The sequence below is a fragment of the Sinohyriopsis cumingii genome, unplaced genomic scaffold (assembly GCF_028554795.1).
Source record: "Sinohyriopsis cumingii isolate HCF-2022 unplaced genomic scaffold, ASM2855479v2 utg001397l, whole genome shotgun sequence".
Classification (NCBI taxonomy): domain Eukaryota; kingdom Metazoa; phylum Mollusca; class Bivalvia; order Unionida; family Unionidae; genus Sinohyriopsis; species Sinohyriopsis cumingii.
The window spans coordinates 2,073,274-2,099,196 of record NW_028315993.1 but is presented as its reverse complement, the minus strand read 5'-3'; the positions used below and the strand labels follow the sequence as shown (position 1 = coordinate 2,099,196).

At 35.3% G+C, this 25,923-nt stretch overlaps 1 protein-coding gene across 1 annotated transcript in view; it reads left to right on the top strand.

The window, feature by feature from the left end:
- LOC149772541 (uncharacterized) overlaps positions 1-25,923 on the top strand; it is a 108,537-nt gene that overhangs the window by 29,411 nt on the left and 53,203 nt on the right. The window contains exons 3-7 of the mRNA XM_089947672.1: positions 250-996; positions 1,533-1,639; positions 5,998-6,214; positions 9,348-9,448; positions 20,843-21,067. Coding sequence (XP_089803798.1) covers positions 250-996; positions 1,533-1,639; positions 5,998-6,214; positions 9,348-9,448; positions 20,843-21,067 — 1,397 coding nt within the window. The remainder of the gene's footprint in view (positions 1-249; positions 997-1,532; positions 1,640-5,997; positions 6,215-9,347; positions 9,449-20,842; positions 21,068-25,923) is intronic.

Below are 25,923 nucleotides of genomic sequence, written 5' to 3'. Positions count from 1 at the left end.
AAAAACTCCATTCACAATGCCATTAAGGTATTACAGTATATTGAACTGCCTCATGTTTTTCTGACTTTGTTTCATGTTTCTAAAATTATCATTATTAGTCTTACAATAGGAAAGAGTGCCTAATATTTTGGTTGCTGAGTTAGGTATTACAATATGTACCTAAAGTTTTAGGTACTTATCATTTCAAGCTTGATTGCCTTGTTCATTCAAAGCAGAATGTGTCCTATTCACTATTACTCCTGTTTTCAGATACAGAACAGGATTATCAACTTCAGCGCCTTGCCAGAGTCTTGATTGAGAAACAATCAATGAATACCAGGTTTGCTGATGAGAAGGAGGTTGTAATCCCATCTCAAGGTGAGAGAACTTCGGATGGCAGTGCATGTGTAGACAAAGAACAAGTTATAAGCCATCCTCAAGACATAAGATCTCCTGACAACAAAGAAAGTGTCGCGTACAAGGAACAAGTTAAAATGGATCCAGGAAATGACATGTTAATTCCTGGCAGCAATACAAATGTTACAGCTGATATACAAGTCATTATCCCTCCTCAAGGGGAGATAAATCCAGACAGTAATACAAGTGTTGCAGACAAGGAACAAGATAATATCGATTCAGGGAAGGAAATGTTGATTTCTGACAACAGTGCAAATGTTGTAGGGAATATGCAATTCATCATCCCTCCACAAGGGGAGATAACTCCAGACAATACTGCATATGTTGCAGACAAGGAACAAGTTAAAAATGATCCAATGAGGGAAATGTTAAAATTATTGCGAGAAAATACTGATCAGTTAAAACAAGATAAAGGCCAAGTCTCACCGTTGTCTGTATGGGACTTTGCAGGGCAGTACGCATTTTATACAACACACCAGACATTCCTAACAAGTCGAGCCATATATCTCTTGGTTTCAGATGTCAGTGGAAAGGTTACTGATATTGTGGCTGATGAGTGTTTTTTTGATAGTGAAGGGGTAACAAAATGCAAAGTACATGGTGAGTCTGATTACATCTACCTAATGCAATTATAATTGTATTATTCTTAGTGTAATATTATACAGTAAAAGACATTCTGAGCACAGCTTTATCACACAATGGAACATAGAGATAACAGATGATAAAAACTACATTTGAAAGCATTCATTTTTGTTCATTTGTTTTTTCCAAGCCTACATTTGCATTAGTTTGACATAGCTGTCAACATCTTCCGATTTATAAGCAAGCCTCTCTATCCTCTTGTATTATTGAAAATCAGGGAGGGATCCAAATGCACTTGTCTTTATCGAGCTGAATATATATGCTCATGATTTAAACTCAGGGGTGGGATAAATATTGTCTTTATCTAGCTCAATATATATCTTCATTAACGAACCTCGGGCAGGATCACGATACAGGCCTTTGCACATATTTGTTTTGATGCTGCAAGATAGACAGTTATTGTCACAATCTAATAAACATGTCTTTGTTTGATTTTTTTTACGGAAATCATTAAACTTAAAAATAAAGTTTAATAATATTTTTTTTATTTTCAGAACTGACTGATGTTTGGCTAAACTCAATACACTCCTGTGCTGCATCCTCTGAGGCTGGCATCCCCCCTGTGATTTTGGTGGGAACACATGTGGATAAAATTACTCAGGTACAGCATTAAGCCAAATGTCAATATGTTGCAAAGTTTTTTGTTCCTACTGTTATATGTCTGCCACAAAGCTTGATTTAGTATGACTTTGTTCATCTGTTCATCTGTTTGTTTCTACACAGTAACTCTACCGACAATATTTGCCATCCTGTGGATTTCTGGTACCTGCATTAAAACGGTGCTTATCTATGTCAGATTTCAGTGACTGAAGGTCACATTTACTGAAAGGAGATAAATGGGTTTTGTACAGTGGCATCATGCACATCACACTTTGTGGATGGCTAGCACTTAGCCTAATGAAAAAACATGCTGATTTCAGAGTAAATTAATGAAAAATGATATTCATTGTGACTGTAGGAATATAACTGGTTTCTATAAATTACAGTAGTTTGGCATTACAGACTTGGGCCAAACTGTGTGGATGGCTAGCACTTAGGGTACAGAAGAGGTCTAGGGATTTATGTCAAAGGTCAATAGACCTACCAACCATTAAGTTTGCTGTAAGTCTTACAAAAATAAAGTTTAAAATATTGACTTACTTGCTAAAAAAGCAAACAAATTTAAATATGATTTAGTGCGACAACATCTGGTTAATGGCAGGCCTGTTTTTTATTTTTGATCCAGTTTTCATATTAGATTCAGTGGAATTAGCCAGGAACAGACTACCTTTTACCAGAGTACCTTCGACTCTTTAAATAGCACAAGGTTTGTGTTGAAAAACATGTGCATGATCATGAGTTTGCTTATTTGTTTTTATTTTTCACAAATGGTGTCCAACAAGTGACAGTTCTGAAAGAAATAACACTAAACCTCTTAAAACGTTTCAGTAGCACAAGCGAATAAAATGGAATAAATAGATTTTTCGGTAAAATACATTAAATGTAACATTTAGGTTTAGTAGACATCAGATGTTGATTTGAGTACGTCTCATGCTTGAGAGACAGATGAAGAGATTTTTAAGGACGAAGTCAAGCTGAGAGAAACAAAAGGCCATTGAACTCAGTAGGGTTTGGAACCATGTTTGATAAGCTGTACTGGAGGTAATTAAGGGTTTGGAAGCAAAAAGTAGAACTCCATAAAGTTTGGAAATATGGCTTGTCAAGTCAATTTTATAAACTTTTAGTTCAACGCAATGTTTACCATCAGTGTAGCAGTCCAGAATGACATACTTTGACTTTTCAATGCATGTTTCCCAGCTTGACAAAAGTGGTACATGATATTTTGTCACACCTTACTGAACAATGGACCAACTTAATGGAAGAAAAATCATCTGCCTTTCTGAGAAGGTTTCATTAGGGTTTACAGTTCTAGGTCAAAGTTACTGTATCCAAAATAATGAAAATATTTTTTGCTCAATAACTTTAGTTCTAGACTATGTACAATGAGCAGAGTCTGTTGAGGGCTTGCACTGCTCTTAGGATATAGAAGAGGCATACTTTTTGAGGTCAAAGGTCAGTTATCTATGGCTCAAAGAAAAATGGGTTGTGCAGAATAAAGTTTGTCAAGAGGAAGTTCCTTGACCAAATTTTCTAGAGGCTTGCACTTAGGATAATAGAGAAACCTAAAGAGTCTGGGATATAAACATTATAAGTCTTTGGCTATTTGCACAATAAATTTATTTTAGGACCAGATACTTTGAGCAAAAGGTCTGGGTCATCAGACTTCTTGTATACTGCAGGTGCTGTCATCGGGTTTGTTATGACAAAATTGATGGGAATTATGTAAGAAGGTTCGAGCAGGAAATACAAAATATTTCACAATATTATTTTACAATAATAAAATCATGCAACACAACGGCATATTGATACATACAAAAATAAAAAAGTGGACCTTTGATAACATTCCTACAAAATTAGTATGGAAATATTTCCTCAGAAGATCAATTGAACATGAAATACATATTCATTTTGAAATTTCATACTTCAGTAAATTCTTTCAGATTACTGGATAGGCATATTGTGTGGTTCCTGAGAAAAACGAACACTTTTAGATAAGGCCAACCAGTCTGTGATCACTTGTGGAATTTATCAGTGGCAAACTTGCTTGATAGAGCTAGTTTGTTAAAGTAGTGGTAAATACTAAAGCCTATATGTTTTATGGGGAGGTGGGTGTTCCCATGTATGAACTTGACACTAATGTATGCTATTTTATATTGGAAATCAATATATATGTTGAAAACTAATTTAATGGTCACACCTAAATTGCATGATGTTATTGCTTTGCCATTTATTTTTCCCGGTTGTGGTCCCCCTTCAAAGGTGAGAAGTTTCTAAAATTAGTGTTTTGAGGTCTAATAACAAAAATAAACATAGCCCCATTTCATTGACTAAGTCACTTCCGTCATTTGGAATGTCAGTATTCTTTTCAGCAGACTTGCTAAATTAAAACCTCTGTTGTTTTCATTTCATTAAGTTGCATCTATGTCAGTCTTGCAATTTACCTGTAGCTCTTCTGCCATATGGTATGGTATGTCATCCATTGTCAATTGTTGGTATATATGGTATGGTAGTATTGTCCATTGTCAACTGCTTGTCATATGGTATGGTTTGTCGTCCATTGTCAATTGTTGTTATATATGGTATGGTTTTTCATCTATTGTCAATTGTTGGTATCTTTGGTATGGATAGTCATACATAGTTGATTGTTGTTATATACGGTATGGATTGTCATCCAATGTCAGTTGTTGGTATATATGGTATGGATAGGCATCCATAGTTGATGGCTGATATGTATGGTATGGATAGTCATCCACTGTCAATTGTTGGTATCTATGGCATGGATAGTCATACATAGTTGCTTGTTATATATGGTATGGATAGTCATCCAATGTCAATTGTTGGTATGTATGGTATGGGTAGTCATTCATAGTCGATTGTTGGTATGTATGGTATGGATAGTCGTACATTATCAATTGTTGGTTTATATGGTATGGATAGTCATCCATTGTTAATTGTTGGTTTAAATCAGTGCTATCCAACAGCTTGATGCCCGCGGGCTGATTTTAAATGGCCTGTCAGAGCTCGAGCAGCTATATAGTCATTGCTTTTCAGTTTTCTGCTGCTGCCTTCGGCTTCAAGAAAAACATTTTTCAGTGGCCCATTGTGTCAAAAAGGATGGACAGCAATGGTTTACATGGTATGGATAGTCATCCATTTTCATTTGTTGGTATTTATGTTATGGTTTGTCATCTGCTGTCAATTCATGGCATATATGGTATATGTAGTCATCCGTTGTCAATTCTTGGTATCCATGGCATGGTTTGTCATCCATTGTCAATTGTTGGTATATATGGTATGGTGTGTCATCCACTGTCAATTGTTGGTATACATGGTATTGGTAGTCATCCATTGTAAATTGTTTGTATATATGGTATGGGTAGTCATCTATTGTCAATTGTTGATATATATGGTATGGTTTGTCATCCACTGTCAATTGTTGCTATATATGTTATGGTTTGTCATCCATTGTCAATTGTTGGCATATATGGTATGGGTAGTCATCTGTTGTAAATTCTTGTTATATATGGTATGGGTAGTCATCCATTGTCAATTGTTTGTATATATGGTATGGGTAGTCCATTGTCAATTGTTGGTATATATGGTATGGTTTATCATCCATTGTCAGTTCTTGGTATATATGGTATGGTCTTACATCCATTGTCAATTCTTGGTATATATCATCTATGTAGTCATCCGTTGTCAATTGTTGGTATATATGGCATGGTTTGTGATCCATTGTCAATTGTTGGTATATATGGTATGGTTTGTGATCCATTGCCAATTGTTGGTATATATGGTATGGATAGTCATCCATTGTCAGTTGTTGGTATACATGGTATGGTTTGTCATCCCTTGTTAATTGTTGGTATTTAAGGTATGGTTTGTCATCCATTGTAAATTGTTTGTATACATGGTATGGGTAGTCACCCATTGTCAATTGTTGGTCTATATGGTATGGGTAGTCATCCATTGTCAATTGTTGGTATATATATGGTATGGTTTGTCATCCATTGTCAGTTGTTGGTACATATGGTATTGTTTGTCGTCCATTGTCAATTGTTGCTATATATGCTATAGATAGTCATCCATTGTCAGTGGTTGGTATATATGGTATGGTTTGTCATCCATTGTCAGTGGTTGGTTTATACAATGGTGATTACAGTATTCTTGTATCGACACAAGTTGCTAGCAACTCCCTCTACTCTCTCATCGAGCTGTTAGCTAACATTTAAATCTTCTCAACCAGTTGCATCATTTGCTATGATGCAGCTGATGTGCATGGACCTTGTTGTTCCCAGTTTATCTTAGGAGATTGATATGTTTTGCAAGTGAGCTTGATAGATCTTGTTTAATTTCTAGGACCAGAAACAATTGCCAGCAGAAGATATAGAGTTAGGGACACAGATAACATCACCTGCAGTAGCGCAGTTCACACAGCCCACCACATCAATATCTGCTGCTGCATACACCAAAGAACAGGCCAGTGCCTCAACCATCTTTAGGTCTGTGAAGAAGATTTTTAAGTCAAGGAAACCAAAAGGGAGCATAGAGGCAACCCTATTCTCCAGCATGACAGGTAGGTCTGTTGGATAATACATTTTATAAATAAATATTTACAGCAGGTTGGTCCCGTACTTTCCAGAATTATGTCAGTTCTTCATTTATTTTCATTAAACTTGTTTATAGCAGTCTCGTCTTGAACGTCAGATGAATTGCATTTTAAAATGTGGTAGGTTAAAGTGGTTAATTTTTACAATCTGTCTGTTTATGGAACTACCAGAAAGTGTCTGTGTAAGGTAGGTGTGCAGCAAGTTTAAAAGACTCTTTAAAGGCCAGTGTTTATTGTATGATACACATGTAATAATTCTGCTTAAGGGACCACTAAAATGACCATTCAAGGCAAGTCATATCTTAGTACAGGTATCCTTTAAGCGAGGCTTTTGATCCCTGGAGGTGCACTTCTAAAATTGGTCTGCTTAATTGTCATTTATAAATGTCCAAGTCAAGTTTTCAATTAATACAAGTGACCTTTAAGATAGGTTTGACTGTAGTAGGAAAAAAGTACTCTGTCTAGGAGCATGGTTCGGTACATTGTATTATTCCATTTTGTAGCACTAAGTGAGTGTTTTGTAGACTAGTTAGACACTGTCAAATAGTCAAACCCTTTTGGTCATGACTCATACATGCTAAACACTGTCCCACGGTGAATTCTACCCCCTTTATATGCCTTTTACAATCTGCAGGGAACTAATGGAGCAAGGATCTGGCTAGTCATTACAGCAGAAGTCGATATGTCTTTCAGTGATTGGGACTCCACCAGTAATAGTCAAGTCTGAATGAAAATATGCTCATGGCTGATGACTACCCACACTACTAAAATTAAATATCCTGTAAAGTTTCTTGTATTTTGTATTCTTTGTAGAGTGTCAAAAGCGGTTGGGAGTTGGAGGTTGGAGAGGAGTTGCTGAAATATTACTAGCCAAATGCCTTTCCACTGAAATTATAAAATTGACTAGTCATTGTTTCTGATTGTTTTTTTTCTGAGCTAAATGTAAAACAAAATACACTGTCATTAATACAGATATTAATATTTTGACAAGACTGTTAAATTGATCGCAAACTAGACGAATTTGTTAGTTGCTGGTTTTTCATCAAAATAGTGACTGAGTATGAAACTTGGTGAGTGGAATGAAGGATACATTAAAGCATCATGGCCATAAAAACAGGTGTATTAGATGAAAAGAAAATATATGTGAATGTCATGGACACACTTAATCTTAAGCTGTTCTCATGTGGTGTTAAATTTCCTTTCCTTGGGCTGGCAAACTGTTGTTAACGGTTTTATGTCTATTTCGGACAATGGTTTCAAAAATTTCAAAATTATTTTATGTTGTACATTCTACTAAATTTTGGAACACCATGTATTGGTCAGTTCCACATTAATGGAGTTTATCATTGATACTGTGTACAAGGTTAACTTTTTATGGTTAACATAACAATGTATCATTTTTGTTATTTATAAATTCAACACACGGCATTTGTTCCACTGTGTCAATGAAGTAACTTTTTTCTGTATTAAGAGTTAAGTAATCTGATTTCCTTACTGCTGTGTGTTATTTAGATCATTGGGTGTGTCATTTTGATAATTACTGCTGATAAATATCACAATGCCAGACGCTAGTTGCTGAGGAGCATATAGTTGTTCAGATCAAGTCAGCATGATATCTGGTTGCTAGAAAGAGAATATAGTATATTTGCCATTGTCACTTTTCTCCCATAATGCTTCAAACACAAGGCCAGGCAGTCACCATTGACAGGTTGACACCAGTGGAGGAATTCAAGATGACATAAGTATAAAAAGAATTCAGTGGTAATAAAAAAAACAACAACATTAAGTCAGATATACCCATCTGTGTTGCCACCATGTGTTTCATTTTATTAGTCAGAACTATGCAATTTAAAGCAGTGCTCATTGTTCAAAGAGTCACTATGCAGTACTCTTATTTTCAGCCATTACATGTGGTTTTGGGGTGGGGTGAGGTATCGTGAGAGTAGGGTTGCGTGGTTATGCTCTAACTGTATCAGAGATCGTTCATGTGAATTAAGGTTTTATAAATTGTGTTTTACTGTTATTTTACATATGTTTCAACATTTTTGAATAGAACAATTTCCTGTCATGCTTATAGCTTGCACATGGGAAAAGGAAGTAATAATTCTATCTATTTCATGGACAAAATGTACAAGGTGAGGGTCACTATGGCTCAAAGAAGAAAATGCATTCTGCAAAATAACTTGATTTTTCTTCCATCAACAGTTACTGAATGTTGACAATGGCTTGCTCTTGAGGTAGGGGAAATAACTCAATTTCAGGCAGAAAAAAGACACAGATTCATTGTAAGTAAAAGAGAAATTGCTTTATATATCAACTTGAGTTCTCCATAACCTGTAATCCAAAATATTGTGGATGATATATACATGTGTGTGAAAGAACCCTTTTGATTTGGGGGTTTGAAAGCTCATAGGTGAAGATAATCATGACTGAAAAAGGGCAGATGTTGTCTCTGCAATAGCTCATCTTTTCCCCAACTACAGTTACCAGCATCAATGGATAGCTTTGACTATTTGTGGATAGCATGGACATGGGGTAAAGAGGAATCGAGTTGCTTTCAATGTCAGTGTTGAAGGTAAATGTGACTAAAACAAGCAGAATAAATGGTTCGCACACAATAACACAAGTTCTTTACCATTTACAAATGTCAAACTGCTGAAGACTTAGAAATCATATATGAATCAACCTGTTTATCTTGGAGTCAATTGATCAAAGGTCAAGGTCTTTATGACAGAAATAATATAAGTATGAAATAATATCAAAATGGTTTCCACAATAACGTTAACTCTGAAACAACTATGTGGATAGTGTGCAGTCGAAGTAGGAAAGAAGGCTTTCAACTTTGGTTTTAAAAAGAAATGACAGTCAGAGACTGAACGAAGAAAAATTGTTCTGTAAAATAACATTAGTCCTGCATCATAGACCTTATCAATATGTTGTACTTTGGTGAAAAGCTTTTAATTTTGGGTTCAAAAGAGCAAAAGTGGCAGTCACTTTGAAAGATGGGAAATGAGTTCTATGAAAATATTTCAGTTTTAAGTTTAGATCCGTAAGAAGTCGAAAACCTAAAGTTTGTAACATTAACATTTCCTTGTGGCAGGTGCTCGTTCTATCCCATCTCTATATCAGCCAAAGGAAAAAAGGAAATGGCGATTCTGGAAACGGACGAGAAAGGAGACATTTGATGCAGACACAGAAAAGGTATGGTTTAGAACATGAGAAAATGTTTTCAAGGCTTTAAAGGAGGAGTCAGACCCCATTTGCTTAAGAGTTAATCATCGTCTTAGACTGAAACAGTTTTAAATACTTGGTTGCTGAGCAGACAAAGCAAGGTAAAAATGATTATAAATCTGGTCATCAGATTCTCAGTCACCAATGTAGGTCCATCTTGAATTAAAATTCAAATATTAAAATGTGGTCTTTGATGTAGCAGAGATTGTTCAGGGACTTAAATTATGCAGATTGATTCATTATTGTCAAATGGACTACACAGTTCTACTAACCGAGACTGTTTTGTCTGTCAGTATAATCAATTATCTCTGCAATGAAGTCAGAAAGTCTGTGATTGAGAAAAGTGTCAGTAATTCACATAGATGATGAGACAGGGAATTTGTAATGTTATCATAATACTAAACATTTCAAAAATTGTTATTAATGCTAATTGATTACTTAATAAACATAGGTTCAGAAAGAAGCTCACAGATATCGCTAATTATGTGATGGTCATCGATGTGTGGAGAAAATGTATAAACAAGTTTTGTGGTGTAGTGTTATGTGTTTAGGTTCTCATAAACAGTAACAAGGAAAAAGTGCAGACAACAAGCTTTGTAACATTTAACAAATAATTTATTTCCCTAGAAAAAATATAAAACTGAAAAATAGAACTTGCGGTTTTTAAGAAACAAATGCAAAAATAATCCAAGATTAATCCAAGAATTAAAAATTAAAAGTCCTAGTAATAAAATGTGCTAATGAATGTGAGTTTTGAGCCCCGAAGAAAATTCAAAATGGGAGGCAATGACGTATACTGTAGCCAGTATAGTATTGGCATGTCCACATTTCTTTGTTGAACTACAGAAAATAATATTGTGATGTTTGAACTCTGAATCAAATTTTAATAAATGTCTTTGTCTTAGAATGCTGTATGAAGCACTTGAACATTCCTAAGGAAAAGAATTAACAATTCCATAAAATAGAATTTCAAATCAAACGGGTCACAACACAATTAACACCTTGATATCGAAATGTTTGAATGCCCAACTGATTAACTTCTCTATAGAAAAAAGTTATACACTAATTTAAGACGCAAAACAGATTCCCGTATGAAGATCAAGTGATCACTTTATATAAGCTATTTACATGTCTAGGGTCACATACTCCTAGTATACTATCGGTTTCACTATAAATCCCACACTGAATAATACAAAAATAGAAAGAAAGTTGTTTACTCCAGCTCTTACTAGTTCTGTATCAAGGTCAGGAACTAGGCCATCATTAAGATAACAGAGTTCTAATATTAGGTGTTTAGGAAAAAGTCAGGTCAAATTAATTTCTGGAAAATATCAATTTCCAGTGAATAAAATTAAATTAATATAACATGTAATGGAATAAAAATGATTAAAACTAACAAACAAATAATTAAATTAAATCAAATATAAATTAAATATACATAACAATAGTAACTGTATTCTACATAGCATACACATCTGACCAGCAAAGTATAGAAACTGAGAAAGATGGTTTATGTTTGTATTTAGAGAAAGCCTACAAGATGTTGAAAACATTAAGGCTGCCATGTTTGCACAAATTTAAAATTGTTTAAGCTTTACATTAACAAAAATAATGAGCTTTAATTAAGCTAATTTGAAGTTCAACTTTCTCTTTACTGCATGTTATTCTTCCAGCTGGCGGCAATTTATTTCAAACCATTAACTGATCTGTATAATTTTGAAAAGAAGAATCTACTAATTTTTCCATCTTCGTAATTTGGTCCATGTATACATTTAATTACATGTGAAATAAAGAGAACTGTACTAAATGGTGATGACATTCGTGTGACATAAAAGACTAAAATTTTATACAAGAAACAAATGTATACCAATTTGAAGGGATGAATGATACATTATTATTTTCTTTTTTTTACTTTCAGATCAAAGTAGATAAGGTCATGTATGGTTCAATTATAAAAGGTTTACATTCATTAATTGGGTATTCATTAATTGGGAACATTTCCCTTTTCATGTACTTAGCACTTTTTGTTCCAACCTCTGAAAAGGAAGGGGATTGTTCTAAAATGTACAAGCCTTAGCATGTAAAAATAATTAACTTATTATAGAGCGCAACCAAAACCAACCTTACAAATATCCTTTCATAAAACATTGAAGTGAAAATAATTATCTTAGTATAGAGCCCCCCAAACATAAGCAATTATCGTAACCTTACAAATATCTTATGGAATGCATTGAAGTACCTTCCAACTTATTGTTCAAGATAGCAATCATCACTTATAGTTTACAAAACATTGGAATACCAAAATGTAAACTTGGTTACTCTATTTTATTAAATTGGACCCATAATACCTACATAACTTGCACCTGTGGTAACTAAGTCAATTGTTCATATAATCAACATCATTATTGCAGCAAATGAATATTCTGCTAAGATTGTACAAGTGACAGCAGTTGTTTTAAGAAGTACCAGGGAAATCCAGAAAATTACAGATTGATACATATACTATCAACGCTTTCTAACATAATAGAAGAAAACATGTAGAAAATTCTATACATTCTAATTTAAATCAAAATATAACTATACTAAAGGAACGGAGGGGATTTCTACATTCACATTCCTTAGGTCTAACCAATATTATTGATGTTTGGTGAAAAAATGAACTAAGAAACCAAACTGGAATTGTTTACTTGAATGTTTAAAAAGCGTTTGATTATATTTTTCCACTTTTTGACTACGTTTTCACTATTTGAATAAAGAGTTCTAATTTCAATATTGTCAGACTTTCAAAACTGTAAAAATGAACAGCACAAATTATATTTGAAAAAAACTATTTGATAAACCAATCCAGCCTCTCTTCCTTGAATTGAAAGGGCCAGATTTATTTTGAAGGACTGATTATGCATAGCATTTTAGTGTACAAGTCTCTTCAAAGAATTGATGTACAATATCTTCTGTACCAAACTTATTTGAATATGGATTAGGATATGCTCTTGATGGGATTCTTCGATATCCCAACACAAAGTTATAAACGTTCAAGAAGTCTCTGCCATATTCAAGTGCTTTCATGTATGGGAAAATTGTATTCATCTATAGATGTCGTAGCCGGTTTGACAGAAGACTTAAGATGCATGTCTAGTCCATTTTAACATTATTGTTCCCCTCTGTATTGATTGTTGGAATTACATTTCTAATCTTCACAGAATATTTCAGCTTTAGCACCAATGTCATCACTATCAAACCGAAATACGCACTCAGATAGACTGAGTGACAGGACATTGTCCATGTATATAGCACCAGTGTCATCGCTATCAAACCAAAATACACACTCAAATAGACTGAGTGACAGGACAGTGTCCATATACATAACACCAATGTCATCGCTATCAAACCAAAAGACACACTCAGATAGACTGAGTGACAGGACAGTGTCCATGTACATAGCCATAAATCTTGCCTGTTCAAGTGCTGGATTAAACTAAACATCATTTTAAGGTTGAATGCTGAATTAAAATATCAACAATATATTGAATGGCAATTGTATTATTTAATTTTCAATAGAAATCTCTATGAAATACCAACAACGTGGTTGGTTATCTCAGTCTATACACTTATCACCTCTGCCAGGTACAAAGTGAAATTTAACTTGAAGATGAAGAACGGCTCATTTTATATTATCTTGAACAGTATGGTATATCTTGTCTTATAACAGCACATTTCAAGCACGTGTCTATTTTAAAGTGACTATATTGTTGTATTCATTTTTTGTTATACATATCAGTGTATACTTGTGTATATTATTAATATTGCTATTCGTTTGTGTCTGTTTTGTATTCAACATCTGACTTGTTTTAAATCTCCTTCAACGTAACATGCTTTAATATTTAAATAGTTTAACTAAGATCCACAATGGCTATGCTCGAAGTCCACATAGGTGTCATCATTGACATTTGTTTTGTTTTAACATCATCTTTGTTTATCTCTTTTAAAGCATTATTTTTTTCTGCAACAGTGACAATTTGTATCATAAGCTATTAAATTGGTGCTGAACAGTTGATGTTTCAGCTTGCTTTAAGCCCAATAGCAACATTTTCTGCATATATATTGTTTTCATTTGTTTTTGACTTAATATTTGATTGTGAGAAATCACTAAGCAGTATTTTGTCCAGTCCTTGAATAAAGGAGCATATCAAACAAAATATGGCATTTCTGTCGTCATTATTGATAGTGGTATTCAGTTTGTTAATTTTACCTTTCTGCAACTGCTTGTAGTGTCATTCTTGGTGTTCAAAAATCTCGTTAGAACGCATTACAGCATATCATCTGTAATTAACATCAGGAGTTGTCAGAAAGTATCACAGTATAGCAACTGTGATTGACACCAGGAGTTGTCAAAAGTATCACAGTATAACATATGTAATTAACACCAGGACTTGTCAGAAAGTAGCACACCATCGCATTTGTAATTAACACCAGGACTTGTCGGAAAGTATCACATTATTGCATCTGTGATTCACACCAGGACTTACCAGAAAGTATCACAGTATAGCATCTGTAATTAACAACATGACATGTCAGAAAGTGTCATAGCATAGCATTTGTAATTAGCACCTAAATTTATTAGAAAATGTCACAGCATAGCATCTGTAACATACATGCCAGCCATTACTCTCTTGGCATAATCATTACGCTTTTTTTCCCTAAATTAGGTCTTATGCGTAAATGTATTCGGATTACGCATTTTCGGTATATCCCCCTCCTAAAACAAATTAATAATTTGTTTTCTTAGTTTTATTAACATCCCATTAATCTCACACACAGGGGCTCGTATCATTGCTTAAAATTGACATGTCATACATGTGCTATATAAAACTAGTACTTGTTATATAGTACATGTATGACAGGTCAATTTTAGGCAGTGATACGAGCCCCTGTGATTAATCCCACAGACTGTATTCTAGAAAAGATGGCTTATATGCAACTACGACATAAGAGAACGCTTGTCCGTAGACTTACTTGCACGTTCCTAACAGTATTATGTTATATTTATAGCAGTTGCTCTATTTCCAAGAAAGAGGCTGGTTTACTGCATGTATAAAAAAAACAAAGCATGATCATTTCAACTGTCAAGTCAGTGATCAAGTGTGATTCATTTATAAGCTGACTTAAGAAGCAATGGGGTTGCATGATGTAATTAATTATTTGCACATATTGCAAACAACACTTCAACATACGTCAACTCGGCTCTGACCAGGATTCGCTTAGAGAATCGAGCAGAAAAGTTTGAACACCAGGACAAATCCAATCATTCGTGTGTGTAGTGATGAACATTAATGACATTTGCATTACCTTTAAACCCCCAATTGAACCCAATAAAATGTATCGCTGAATTGTGGAAATTGCAACATTGTTTGGTAAATAATGTTTAAAACTGGTACATTTTAGGCATATGAAATTGATGCCCAGAGTTGTGGAATTTCATTCGAGGCAAGTGATTTTTTTTAAGTCACCAGCCCTGAGCCTGTGTCAGGGAGTAAATCCACATTTTTTACCACTCTGTCCTGATGTAAATTTGTCTAATGGAGACGAGGTGAGTCTGTACCTGTCTAATGGAGATGAGGTGAGTCTGTACCTGTCTAATGGAGATGAGGTGAATCTGTACCTGTCTAATGGAGATGAGGTGAGTCTGTACTTGTCTAATGGAGATGAGGTGAGTCTGTACCTGTCTAATGGAAATTAGGTGAGTCTGTAATTGTCCAATGGAAATGAGGTGAGTCTGTACCTGTCTATTGGAGATGAGGTGAGTCTGTATCTGTCTAATGGAGATGAGGTGAGTCTGTACCTGTCTAATGGAGATGAGGTGAGTCTGTACTTGTCTGATGGAGATGAGGTGAGTCTGAACCTGTCAATGGAGATGGGGTGAGTCTGTACCTGTCTAATGGAGATGAGGTGAGTCTGTACTTGTCTAATGGAGATGAGGTGAGTCTGTACCTGTCAAATGGAGATGAGGTGAGTCTGTACCTGTCTAATGGAGATGAGGTGAGTCTGTACGTTTGCAAAGAGTACTTTCAGTCTAATAAGCAAGATGCTCCCAACAGCTTAATAACCATATATCAGGGTATGATATGTATTTCCCCCATGCACCTGAGGTAAATAAATTGAACCATTGCTTTGATTGAACCTCAAATAGGGGAAGAGATAAATATGAACTAATGGCTCGATTTACCAGAGATAAATAAAGATAACTAATGCTTTCATCTAACCTTGAAGTTTCGTTATATATCAAACCACTATAGTCTTGCAGAAGTTTGTGGAGCCTCTCGATTAATTTGCATTAGACATTTGTAACTGAATTTCATTATTACTGCATAATCATTTTCGTCAATGATTGCATCAATTTTCCATTACCAAATTGAGGTCACAGTTCATCATTATTTCACATTTTCCCTTAATTTATTGTTGTGTATGATGTAGTGGAAATAAATATTACTGGAAACGAAATTAAGTTGTTTCATGGTAATGTTATTCTAACTGAATTAAATGGATCATCATCAGGCAAGTGTATCTTATATTCCAGCAGCAGTTTTCACATCTGGAAATGAACATGAAATGAGTACCCCTGTTTCACTGGTTCTGGAATGTTTTTGTCGGCAAAATGCCTTATGCAAAACTTAAACCAAGATGTTACTATCTATACTTCTTAGTTTGGTTGAATCTGCCAAATGTCATGTCACACAGAGACCCAGTCTTTTCACAGTCATCACTGTCAAATCGTTAGGTGTGTTTATCAAATAACATAATTGCATGTGAACAATTGTGTTCCACGCAAGTGATTTGCGGTTGTGTGAAATACATTTTATATGTTGACCTTGTTATGGCGGATGTACCAGTTTAATGCATCAAACAGAATTTCCCAATAGTGTTAAGGTGCTGTAGTTGTTATCTCCTTGAAAATATAATTGATTCATTAACGTTACTATATTACCTTGCAAAACAAGTGTTCATGCTTCATTATAATACTTTTTAAGTAAGGTTAATCATTTATTTTAATGAAATCATGTTCTCCACTGTAACTTAATTTGTAAGCACATCATTATATCCTTTCAAATTTGTCTTGCTTTATTTTGATATTTATTTCAACTTTCTTTGTATCATTGTGTTTGTCATTTAGAGATAATTCTTGTTGGTAAAATATACTCTGTTCTTTGCCTTGAAGTCTTTCACAGGGTTTCCACGCTTCTGGGAAATCGGGAGAATGATCAATTTCTTTCCCGACCGTGAAAAGTCCTGGAATTTTGGAAATATTGATGAAAGTCGGGGAAAAAACCGGGAATTTTCCCGCCACCACTTGACGCCCGAAACATTTACGTAATTGAGTCGCAACTAAACTGATCATGAGTTCTAACCAGAATATTCGGAGGGTGCAGTATGGATTATCTGGTTGCTTGCAAGAAACATATATGCTGAGTCAATCCAAATACCCAGTGGATCAGATTCGTCTAGTAGACTTTTATTTTCAAAGTCAGCTAGATATCCATATCTTTCCTCACATGGAAGGTATGAAAACCAATCTAGCATCACAAGAGGCCAAAATGGAAGTGGCAAAGCATAGCCGCTAACCGGATGGCCTAGCAAACTTTAAACGTTGCCAGATCAAGTGATACATGCATGAAACTGATATGAAACTTACGTATTTTTTCAGATATTGTGAGTTGTAAAATCGTTCTGTCTTTAATCTGCTGAAAGACAAGATAAAACTACGTCGTTGATGAAATGTGACCTGGTGCTCGTGATTTGCATTGCTAGTCGCATGAGTACTGTAAACATATCTAACAACCTACCTTTTCAAATGTTGAATAGAAAAAAATAAAAAAAATATTAAAGGAAAGTCGTATACTAGTTGTAACAACAAAACAAAAGTGAAAGAACACAAAATTCTCCATATTTATATATTCCGAGAACCACTTTTGGATTATTGTTGTATCACGTGACCACCACTTTGACAAGTGATCTCTGCTTGATAAATCAGGCTGGCCAGATTGCTGGTTTTACAAAACGTATTTGAGTTTCATTTAATATAATTGAATTTCTGTAGAACAACATTATAAAGGAGTTTTTTGTTGATATCAGGTGAATATTATACTTTCGATGTCTTCATTTGACATTTTGTGAAGTCATGTGACTAGTAATGCAAATGGCGAGTACTGGGTCAAGTTTCATCTATGCCGTAGTTTCGTCTTGTTTGACTATGGATTAATGACATAATGATTATAATAATTGCCATTTCTAAAAGAAAATGGTGAAAATAAAGGATTCATGGGATGGTCTTCCGAGAGTTATGCGTTGGTATGTCACTGTCTTTTGAATGTATATGTGTAGTTTTTGCAGTCTTCTTGCGATTCTGAAGCAATAAAAGATGCAAGATGAAAAGTCAAATCGAGCGGAGGGTTATGGTCACCCTTGCACTCCTTGTGTTCATTTATATTACCGATAAGGTGGTTTCATGTTGTCAGAGATTTTGCCGTACTTTATTGATAAAACGTCAGACTCCTGTGCTGGAACTTGTAACCCTGAAAATCCTATTTACTATGTATCGGTTAGAATCATACAAAATAACTACATCTTTATAAAGGATGGAAAGTTATACCTTAAAAAAATTATGCATCTTAAACAAAGTTTCCAATTTTGCAAGAAGTTGTCCCACACGTACAAAATCATCTGCTGCCCAACATGTCAGCTTGCCACTAGAATGGGATTCTCACAAAATTTCCTGGCGTATAGTTTGTTTCTAAATTCATTAGCATTTCTTCCCCATAAGCAAGACATTGTAAACACATTACACCCTATTCAGTGTTGTTTCTCTTGCACATAATAGCTCAATTTTTTAAATTAAATATTGAATTTTAATTTTTTTTTTACAAGATCGGTTCAGTTGGCTTAATATCACTCGCCATTTATTAGCATTGTAACGTTGAATTTTGTAAAACTAGCTATAAACCTGATCAAATTACTCAGTTGAACTGCTGACAGAAACAGTCCAAGGAAATGTATTTTATTTATATCTCCCGATGGATAAACGTTACATCTTTTTGAAGCTGTGCGCCGAATTGGCCAGCATATCGCTAGTCATGAAAACACGGTGGTGGTATCCCGTGTGTCCAAAATTAATATTATTTTGAATAGAATATTGTGGTGACAATTACCTTTTTTCAAATGGTAAGCATTACAGTATTTTAATTTTGTCAGTCGGTCGAATTTGGTATGCGTTTTACTTCAGTGTTGGAGATGGAAACCTTAGTTGCGCAGAAATGCCCGATAGCATTGTATATATTAAAAAAAAAAGATACAAGTTCCTGTATCCATACAAGTTTGGGGACTGGTTTAATGAATTACAAGAAGACACGATTTATTGTCATAAAATTCAGTCCTTGTTTATACAACAATATATTTTTGAAGGTCTTTTGTCAACCCTTTTGAAAATGGTTTTTAAATGATGGATTTTTAACCAGATCGTCTTAAGGTTGTTTGAAAAATTTTGTTTGGGATTTTATTGGCACAGATACATTCAAGGTTAAACTTTTTTTGTTACAAGGCAAGATTCTAGTTACTTGCTTTCATTTTTCTGTTCATACTCTTATAGGAAATGTTACTTTATATGAGATGTATATATATTGCTATATAATTCTTTAGAATTAAAGGTTTGAAAGGGAACAAAACATAATTTATGTTCATTGTGTTGTTCTCACTTAGCATGCAACAAAATAAAGTTATAATTTTTATTCTGTACATTGAAATGACTTTACATGCTAATTTATAGGAATATAATCAAACTTGTTTTGTGTGATACATTTTGTAGTTTTGTACATGATCATCTTTTCTGACTTGGGGGCCCCAAGTGGCTGAGTGGTCTAAAGCGCTTTCCGTTATGGATCACTGCCATCTCACCTCTGTCTGCGTGGGTTCGAGTTTCAGATTCGGCTAATGTGGGTATGTGAGAAAGCTTGCCAGTAGCTTCTCGAGGGTTGGTGGTTCTTTCCGGGGATTTCCCGGGTTCTTCCTCCACCATTAATACTGGCTGCCATGTATAGCCTATCGTGTGCTGAAAAATGGCGTTAAGCCCTACAACAACAAAAACAACATCTTTTCTGACTTAGATGTTTTTGGAGAGTCTTTAAAGAGAAACATCTTTAGATTTAGAAAATGCATGTTTTATAATCTAAAATGTTCTTTAGTTCTATTCAGTAATGGTCATATATGAATCTTGAAAAAAGTAATTTCATCCTGGAAAAAACCTGGAAATGACCTGGAAATTTATCTTTAGAAAAGCATGGGAACCATGCTTTCACTTTCATACTATCGGATCAAGTAGAATTACTTGCTTGATTTGGGGCATTTCCTCTGGAAAGTTAAGAAGGGATCCCACTGTGAACATTGTTTCATATTTTAAAAATCTACGTGCTTCACAAATTTAGAATTTAGGAGTTCCGATTGTGTTTGTTGACAGGTATCTTAGATGTATCCATACTTAAATACAGGCAACTGAATAGACTGATGCAAACTTAATACGGGTAACCTAAGAGATTAATCCACACATCTGATCTCTTTTCTTCCATGCCTATGTCAACTTTGGTTGTGTCTACAGATGTATTAGGAATGTATTAGGAGTGTCACTGTACTACTCAATTATTTCTGGTAAAACATGATAACATTTTCTGGTTTACATCTTTATGATAATATTTCCATGCAGATACTTTTGCCTAACTTGTTTCAAACTAATCAGTAAATTTTTTATTCAAACTTGCATTCCATGAATTCAAATATCATTGTTAAATAGGTGTAGATTGCTCTTATAAAATGCTTGCAATTGACAAATCAAAGTTTTTAAATCTTTCATGTTTTTTGCAACACATTTAGCTTTCACCATATTTGTATTCCATCCAAACTTGTAAACAAGCCTACATTGGCTTTGACACTGATATTGTTTTTCATGTTGAATTCATTAAATGCTGATATCGTCTTTAGCTGAATACTGTCGACTTTATCACAATCTAGCTTTGTGCCATTATTTATGTTGTGTCATACATTTTATATTATTTATGTGATGTCATCAGATTTAAACTGGATAAGTGGTTCAGGACATGAGTGATTTTTGTTTCCACTCATTAGTATGGAAGACACTTGACCATTCAGTTTTGATTGAAGCATCAGAAAATGTCCCACAATTAAATATATTGTTTTGTTTGCAGTTGGCTGAAAAATATTCACCCATCAAACTTTTTGTGTTGCATCGAGTGGACTCGGTCTAACATTCTTGTTTACTATGGCGGTAATTTTTTGAAACTTGTAACATGTTTGTATCTATTTCAGACATTTTGTGCAGACGATTATTCTACACCAGCAAAGGTGGAAATACATGATAATCCCGAGACTTTAATAGCACTGTATGATTTCCAACGCAATGAACCAGATGAATTGAGTTTTGTAAAGGGAGATAAGCTCATTTTGATTGAAAAGCCCTTGGAAGAACCAGGATGGTGGAAGGTTAGAAATACTCTGGGTGAAGTGGGACTAGTACCCGAAAGTTACGTGCAGGTGAGTTTCTAAATATGCCACCACTAGTTTCATCCATCGCTCATTGTCAAAATACAATCAATTTATCCAATACGTTTAATTTCAGTATTTAATTTTCTAGCATGTGAAGAATTGTTTTTCAGGGTGTTACATTTGATTTCATTTAATTAGTTTACATATGTTGACACTGCTGAGGTGAGCTAACCATTTGTATGAATTAAAACAAGTTTCCAGACACAGCTCAGGTGTTATAGTCGTTAGCTGCATCAGTGCAAGGTACCAATAAATGGGTACCTGTTTAAAGGAGATTATTCATTAATGGAGATGATGATGGAGGTTTATCTTGGCACTAATGTTGTGCAAGATACCACTAAAAAGGTTCCTGTTTAAGGCAGATTATTCATTAATTGAGATGAATACAGGAAGGTTTGACTCTCAGTGGTTTTGATCTGAAAGCATACCATACATAGCCACTTTTGTGGCTATCTTTTGATGAGTAAAGACATTTGAAAAGAATGTAATTGGACCTCCAATATTCCTTGGCTGTATGCATAATTTAATATATTATGAATCAAAATGTATTCTTGAGCATCAATATGAAAGCTGAAAAGTTATATTTTTGCAGTTTAGTGAGCTGATTTCTAAGATACACAAATAATACAAAACAATCAGCCTAGACTCGTAAATTCAGAGAAAGCTTGAAAACCCTAAGTTTGAAAGTTGAATTAAATGTACCATTACTTGTGATATATTGTTTTCTACCTTCCAGTCCAAGATAAAATTACTATTACCATCGCCATAACATAATAAACATAACTGCTGGTGTATGTAATTATATAAATACTACTATCACTGACATATGATACAACTTTCTCACTTTCCATACATTTAAGAAAATTAGTAATAGTACATTTATTTGCATATACTGGCTTTGTGACAGTCCGTTTAAATACGTTCCCCAGTCACATTGATGTTGTGAATATCAGCTCTACTACCTCCCAAATCCAATCCCCTCAAACATAAAGTTGTGTCTTCACTCTATATCATATTGACAAAAGATGGTATCACTTCCATTTCCTGAAATCCACTGGAAATTCGTGCTACTTCGCTTCCTATCCATTGCAGATTTTGTTATTTTCAGATATATTATGGATTATACAGCAGGTGGTGTAGATTATTTGTAAACGTTTGACCATCAGTATATGAATTGTTTCACATATCCTGACTTATTCTATGCGTTTTCTTACTGCATGGCTTTTCACGGCTAAAGTGTGATGTAACGTTGAAGCTTGTGTCAACGGACACTTTCACTTTCCGCGGTCCTTCTCCATCCTACTCTGTTATAATCAAGAATTTCAACACGTTTTGGAACTTTCCAGGCATGGCCTTTAAGTATGTAAGTTTCGGTCGCATTGTGTCTATAAATTGCTTGTTTAAGCCATGCCATCTAGACACACCTAAATATTGATGCCCTCTTGGATTCTGTCCAGCTATACAGCTCATAATTCATAGTGCCTGGAGGCACCTCAGTTTTGATGTGGTATTGGCTGCAGATTACACCATCCAGCCATTTGCCATTCAGTTCATACCATTAACACATTAACCCCTACCTAGATGCACCTCAGTTTTGACGTGGTATTGGCTGCAGATTACACCAACCAGCCATTTGGCTTTCAGTCCATACCATTAAGTGACTGTATGGCTTCATTTAAAAGCCATCCATACTGATTCAAAAGCTACATCCTTCATATATAGTTAGCCATTTATTTATGACTTGGCATCTTGAACGGTAATACAAAAGTGTTGGAGACTATGGCCATGCTTTGTCCATTTCTGTGGGAATTCGTTATACATATATCAGTCTGGATCCTGACTATTATGATGCAGACACTTAATATGTGTATAAATCTGATGTTTTATGCTCAAATCCCACCATAGAGCAGACTGAATATATCTGTAAGAAGACATAGCAATTTATGGGATGATACAGAATTCCGATTGTCTACCACCACCTCTTCTCTTCTACACTGGTACAAAGGGTGAAGGCTTTATTTATTTATGGCAAGGATATCAGTCATTCCTTCTATCTTTCCCCACAGTCAGAAAAAATAAAGGAAATTTCTGAGAATCTATGTCAAGAGCAGTGACCCAGGCAACTCCAAAGCCATTCTTTTTTCTAACAGTTAACTTCCAGCTTTCTTTACAATCTCGCTGTTATGGTGTCCTCTTCACAGATATCTCAGTGTTTGGCAAGAACTACACTGTGGTTTATTTGCCTCTATACATTTTAATAAAGACATTTGAAACAATACTTAAAAGCTCATTCGCAATAGAGTGGATATTGTGTTGGTCTGTGAATTTCTTGCAATGTTTCATGCTTATAGACTATTCTGGCAATGCATATCCTCCTTACCTTGTAAACGCCCCATCGGATTGTCTCTGTTTTTGAGTAGCATGATGCAGTATGGAGGCAGGTAGGCCAATAATGTTCCCTCCATCTATTTGTGTAGCATATATTACCTTATTCATCTCCAATTTGCCCTCAAAAACGTGATGACCAGAGATGAGGGTTTATGGGATTATTTAATATACAACCCAAATTCAAGCCATGACCCCAGTCTTGTACATCATGGCAATCTGCTGAACAGTTTCAGAGGTAGTCATATTAAGGTGATAGGAAACAAAATTTCCCAACCCCTAATGCCTCTGCTCATTAGCCATTGACTGGTGTCCCTGACCACCTGCAGATAACTACCCGGTAGGTATCTGACTCGTTTTTTTTTCTTCAGTTTTGGATCAAACTTTTTTCAGTTAGCAATGGGTGATACAAATTATCTCAGAGAGGCTATGGTTCTCATTTCGCCACCCCTTCCCCTTTACGTTTCTCCTTTCGTGGTGGAAGTACCATCATACTAGATAAAGGATACGCTTTTGCAGAAAGAGAACTGGACTGTCATCAAGAAGCGGATGTTGGAGCATTACTCTAAGCTTTTTCTGGTCAGGATGACCTTTGGACTCGAGAAAGAGATGGCAGATCAGTCCACATCTCCATCAGTCTGAACGAATTCACCATATCTTTTGCTCTGACAAACACATATTCTCAAATTGTCGCCCATCTCTCCTTAGTGAAATACCAGAGTTTTAGACACCAAGGAAATTGTTATCAGTTGTGTGCTTTCTCTCCTGGCTTGAACATAAATCCTTGGTCCTTTATGAGACTACTCCTATATATCGTATCACTCTTCCTTATGACTTCATCTACTTTCACGGTGGCATATATAAGCGATGTCCTCCAGAAACATCTGATCAGCTCTGTTCTATTAAAAGAAAATAATGGCCTCATGTCCGTTTTGCTTCGTATAGGTTTTTTGATAAGTTGTGAAGTCCGATGTTGTCCATGCCATCAGTTCTTTCATCTGGCAATATATTTTCTCACCTGCTTCAGGCTGGTACATCTTTTTCACCCTTGGATGGTCTGAAACGTCATCCTTGCAGAATTCATTTCCAATACAAACTGGATCATAACTATGGGGTTTCTGCAATTCCTGTTGATGATTAATGCACCAGCGAATTGTATCCCTCTGGGTCACTTTTACATGCTCCCTTAGCAGGTGACCTTGCTATGTCCATGGCACACCTATTACAAGCAATTTGATTACAGGATCAGCATGACAAGTGAGATAGTGTCATTCCCTTCAATCACAGCAAGAACTGTATGAGCTTGAATTCACTCCACTTCATGGTTTAATAAGTTTAGTTTGGCATTTTGAAAGATTGGTGCAAAGTCATAGACATATATCTTTGAGTGCCTATGTCCAACACATATCTGACCTTTGCCTTTAGTCGTTCGTTGAGAAAAGGTTGGCTACAATTACTATTAAAGATTACTATTCTATGAAGGGGCCCCGAGTGGCCGAGTGGTCTAAAGCGCTCTTCGTTACGGATTACTGCCATCTCTCCTCTGTCTGCGGCGGTTCGAGTCTAAGATTCAGCCATTGTGGCTATTTGAGAAAGCTTGCCAGTAGCTTCTCGTGGGTCGGTGGTTCTTTCCAGGGTTTTCACGGGTTCTTATTCCACCATTAATATTGGCCGCCATATATAGCCTATCCTGTGCTGAAAAATGGCTTTAAACCCCACAACAACAACAACTATTCTATGATATCAGACATATTTCATCATTATGGTAGGAATGATCATGGTCATAACAAACACCTTACTGCTGACTTGTTGTCCAACTTTGACTTGCATTGCAATCAGCCACATTTTTGTCCTAAATTGAATCTTTTATGGTTTCTGACTTGGCTGAATTCAAAATATTCCGTCCTTGAGCCATGACTTCGCCGAAACTCTTTTTAATACAAAACTTCTTTCCTAATGGCATTTCCATTCAACAATCAGAGTTGGTGAATTATGTGCTTTCTCTATTAACTTTCAGGTTTGATAAGTTAACTCATTGGTCCTCGTGATGAAAATGAGTTTCGTCATCTGGAATTTGTTGCCGTAAGTAGTTAGTAAAAACCTCATCATTTTATCCCTCTATTGCCAACACTCGAGTCTTTCAGACAGGACCCGGTACATGTACTCAGACATTATCTGAAGCCGATGGAGCCAGTTTGTGGAGCTCAAAGATGAATCTTTCTCCTAGTTAAACAGGAAGATAATATATTTCCTCTAAAGCCCTTTTGTCATGATTGAAGTGGGTAATGTGAACAGCATACCCTGACACATCACTAGAAGAGTGTTGCGGCATGAAGATCTCTGCTTATGAAATAAGATCAATCTCTGCAACCCTTGCCTTCTACAAGGCCATTGGTTGGCATACACAGTCGACCTTCTTGATTTCTATCTAAGAGATTGTGCTCAACAGCAGCACAAGA